General features: G+C 37.5%; 1 protein-coding gene across 1 annotated transcript; it reads left to right on the top strand.

Moving 5' to 3' along the window:
* Positions 1-576: 576 nt before the first annotated feature.
* Positions 577-2,076, top strand: LOC308664693 (potassium voltage-gated channel subfamily A member 2; the record flags this gene model as incomplete). The annotated part of the gene is made up of 1 exon (XM_081322145.1): positions 577-2,076. The coding sequence occupies one exon, from the start codon at positions 577-579 to the stop codon at positions 2,074-2,076; it is 1,500 nt and encodes a 499-aa protein (XP_081178271.1).
* Positions 2,077-4,900: the final 2,824 nt, after the last annotated feature.

Below are 4,900 nucleotides of genomic sequence, written 5' to 3'. Positions count from 1 at the left end.
AGAAGTTATAATCTAGAATGCTCTATGTTAAAGATGCACTCCAGTGTTTGACATAACAGTTTAACTCAACCTCTGAACCATCAAGGCAATTCCTCAAGGTGAATGCTGAGTCTCAGGTGCTGTGTGGGTCGTCTTGCTGCTTTAGTGCAGGGAATGAAGCTTGATAGGACTTTGAAGCGCTTAGAATATGCTGTGGTGTCTGGGATAAACAATGCTATTATTTGCTACTTGCCAATTAGAAAGCTTTCTGTATTTCATCTTGTATCTTTATTTTCTTAAATGATATTGCTTTTGCATGATTTTAGATCAGAGGCCTTCTTCAAGTTATACAGACCAAATAAATTCAATTGAAATTTTGTACATGGAATGTACACACATTTTGCTAAGAGTGTGAGAGAAAATGCTTATATTATTCTTTCTTTTCTTTTTCAGCTGACAGACTATTTTCACGAACTCCCTGTTTTCATGAACTACATCAAAGCTCATGAGCATAACTTTCCAGTGGATATTAGAATCTCAGTTAACACCTCCCAGCCACCAGATATTCATAAAAGTTTTGATTAAAACAGCCTAAATATGACTGTTGCTACTGGAGATCCCACAGATGAAGCAGCAGCTTTGCCTGGTCATCCTCAGGACACTTATAACCCAGAAACTGATCATGAATGTTGCGAGAGAGTGGTTATTAATATCTCGGGCCTGCGGTTTGAAACACAACTTAAGACACTTGCTCAGTTTCCAGAGACCTTATTGGGAGATCCTAAAAAGAGAATGAGATATTTTGATCCTCTCCGGAATGAATATTTCTTTGATCGAAACAGACCCAGCTTTGATGCTATTTTATATTACTACCAATCAGGTGGCAGACTAAGACGGCCTGTTAATGTACCCTTGGACATCTTCTCAGAAGAAATAAGGTTTTATGAACTTGGTGAAGAAGCTATGGAGATGTTTCGGGAGGATGAAGGTTACATCAAGGAAGAAGAACGGCCTTTACCAGAAAATGAATTTCAGAGACAAGTATGGCTTCTTTTTGAATATCCAGAAAGTTCTGGACCAGCCAGGATTATAGCAATTGTCTCAGTCATGGTCATCCTAATCTCTATAGTAAGTTTCTGTTTGGAAACTTTGCCTGTGTTCCGTGATGATACTGAAGACATGCATGGTAGCAGTAGCAACCCCAGCCCTTATTCCAACAGCACAATGGGGTCTCAACAGCAAACATCTTTCACAGACCCCTTCTTTATAGTAGAAACACTGTGTATAATTTGGTTCTCCTTTGAATTCCTGGTAAGATTCTTTGCCTGCCCCAGCAAAGCTGGGTTTTTTACCAATATCATGAACATCATTGATATTGTTGCTATTATTCCTTACTTCATCACACTTGGCACAGAGCTGGCTGAGAAACCAGAAGACGGCCAACAAGGTCAACAGGCTATGTCTCTTGCTATCCTTCGAGTGATCCGCTTGGTGAGGGTGTTCAGGATCTTCAAACTTTCCAGACACTCCAAGGGATTGCAAATCTTGGGACAGACTCTTAAGGCCAGCATGAGGGAGCTAGGCCTCTTGATATTTTTCCTCTTCATTGGTGTCATCCTGTTCTCCAGCGCTGTCTATTTTGCAGAGGCTGATGAGAGTGAATCTCAGTTCCCAAGCATTCCTGATGCTTTTTGGTGGGCTGTGGTTTCCATGACAACAGTTGGCTATGGAGACATGGTCCCCACGACCATAGGTGGAAAAATAGTTGGCTCCTTGTGTGCCATTGCAGGTGTACTAACAATTGCCTTACCAGTGCCGGTTATAGTGTCCAATTTCAACTACTTCTATCACCGTGAGACAGAAGGAGAGGAGCAAGCTCAATACTTGCAAGTAACCAGCTGCCCAAAGATCCCTTCTTCCCCTGACCTAAAGAAAAGCAGAAGTGCCTCCACTATTAGTAAGTCTGATTATATGGAGATACAAGAAGGTGTGAATAATAGCAATGAGGACTTTAGAGAGGAGAACTTGAAAACAGCCAATTGCACCCTAGCTAACACAAACTATGTTAATATAACTAAAATGTTAACTGATGTCTAGCTAATAAAAAGGAGAGAACCCTAACAATACACTTAAAATTTGAGTGGAACATTTACAGATGTTGCATAATACCTTGCACTGTAGTTAATACAATATGTTCTGCAACATGTATTGGTTCTGCATGGAAAGCAATAGTTGTGTAAGTGACTCTTTTAAACACTGAATGCTGAATAAGCTTTCATGCAATTTTTTTTCTAATACAGTTTTCTGGGTTTCCAAATGTATCAAACATTTAAGGCAAAACTATGTCACAATATCAGACGAATGGCATGGAAGAAAAAAAAAACCACAACCTCTTCATGTCACCAATAGCTATTCACAGATGCCAATCAGATAAACATAATCTAAAATGTAGAACTCAGCCCATGCAAAAGAATATTTATTCCAAGGAAATAGTATGCAACTATATAGCTTTCAAGCTTCAGAAATTATACAAAAGGTCATGCATGGTTTAATTAAAGGGATATTTGTCCAAATTACTTTTTAAAGTTCAGTTTTCCATATCAGAAATGCCAGAGAGAGAGAGAGAGAGTACCATGTAGGTTGTGCTTCTGAACCAAAAATGCTGCATTGGATACATCTACTGCAGCATGTCAGTGTGAGGATTGCAGGAGGCACTGTTTTGTAGGAAAAAATTTGTTGTTGTTTCTTTAGTAGAGACTCACCAAGATCCTGGAGACATTTGTTTTTAAAAAGCATACATTTTTGTTGGGTTTTTTTTTGGGGGGGGGGGTGTGTCACCTACATATGCAGAACTGAAAAGCATATTGTTTCAAATGCTGGAGCAAATAAGCTGTGGCCTAGAATATATTTATTCTGCAGAGACATTTAACCAGTATTACAGTACAGCTGCATGGATATTTGTTGCATGGATCTTAATATTTATTACATAAAATATATCTATTTTCTTAAGTAGACTATAGAGTATACTTGTTTATAGTGATTCTAGAGTGTCCTGTGGCTTGAAGGAAATTCATGGACATAAAAAAACAAAACTAAAGCAATTGAGTTGGGGAAGGATGTATGCTGACCAGAAATATGATATGCAAGAAAAATGCCCCAAATGTTTGCTTGCTTGAGTAGGCAAACCAACTAAGGTAATATGAATCATATACATCACATATATCAAGAAACCGGTAATGGATTCATTGTGGTGTCATATACAGAGACATGGCTGACCAGAAATGGGAAAAAATATTTGTGATGAAAGGCTCTCTGGTGACAGTGTCAAACAAATGTTAACTAAACATTTGATATTTAAATATAAAAGATTGGAGCACACAGAGATTGCTTGAAGTATTTAACTTGCAGAACCTTGAGATTCAAAAGTAAGATGCAAAGGTACAGCATACCTTCCTCTCAATCTGCATTAAATCTGGTATTTAGTCTGAAATGTATTTTCAGAAGAGGGTGTGTTTATGCAATAAAGCCAACCCAAGGTCAATCATTTAGGTACAGAATAGCTTTCCTTTGAAAATGTCCTAATACAGCTGCACCACATGGCTATAGCAGAGGAAGAGTTGACCATATCTTAATATGTGCCAATGTGCAGCTTGAAAGTTGATGTTTCCTTTAGAATATTCTCATGCAATGGATTCATTATTCTCAAGATTAGAGTAAAAATGGTCTATATTTGGCTCTTAAAATCTTTGGAAAAAACACCCAAGTGTAACGCGATAAGAGAACTTTGGCCAACTTCACACCTCAAGCTGGATTAACTGCTTTCCATTAAGAAGGCAACGACTTCTTCTACATGGACCTCTCTTCATAGGTTGGCATCTTGGATTTGTGCCCTGTTGATACTGCAGTTGCAACTCTCAAGTGGCTGGATAGTTCTTCAATAAAAGGCAATTCTGCAATCAACGTTCCAGGAAAAATGCATCTGAAACAAGTAATAATAATGAGATAATGATGCCTGTGAGCAAATCCTCTGCCCATCACTTGCAAATCCTATACTGCCTTGTGTGATTTGGCCCTGAGGTTGTTTGAAGACTCATGACAGCTCCAAATTCTGAGCTGCTAAATATTTACCTACATAATGTATTCACATATCTTTGATGCTGGCCTAGACCTTAGAAAATGGATTGCAGCAGCTGAAATTCCCAACAAGAAAAGGCAGTTAGATCCTGTAAGTGATTTGGGTTTGCTTTACTGATACTATTCCTGCATTGATATGAATGAATGCAGTAAGGAATACATCACATATTGAAAATATGAACTGAGTGGCTCTATAAAGAATTTGGCATGAGATTGTATAGGTGTTTATGCCAGAAAACCAAGTTGCTAGCAGCCCACTCAGTTCACATTTACCTATTATGCCCCAACTCAGCTCATGTTCTACAATTTTGCATGGGCAATATAGATTCATCTGCAAACTGGATATGTGCCAAAATAGTCATCTTGATTGCTTATAGGTGTGTTAAATTCTGTATAAATCCATGCAACCTGCATAATCAACAAGCCTCTTGGTTGATTCTGAGTGATATCTGTTTTTATGTCAAGAAAGAAATATATCACAACAATCTGATTTTAAACAGATTTTAAGAAATATATAAAGTAGGTTTTGCTGTTCCAGGAAAAACTTTTTTAAACCTGTAAGAAAGCTAACATTGAATATAGTTTAATCTGTCTATAGCTGAGTATTGTTTAAATAACAATTGCTAAAACTTTGTTTACAACAGTAACAATAGTTTTGCCTGAAAAAAATCTGAACAAAACTCAAATTTCTTGGTATTTTTCCTACTCCTACTCCAGACAAAGAAAGGTTATTCCATTTCATTTTGTAATGAAAACTGGAAAAAAATAACTGAATAATATAACATGG

This window comes from Vipera berus (genome assembly GCF_964194415.1).
Source record: "Vipera berus genome assembly, chromosome: 3".
Taxonomy (NCBI): Eukaryota; Metazoa; Chordata; class Lepidosauria; order Squamata; family Viperidae; genus Vipera; species Vipera berus.
The sequence above is the reverse complement of the archived record's forward strand: the minus strand, read 5'-3'. Positions and strand labels throughout refer to the sequence as shown.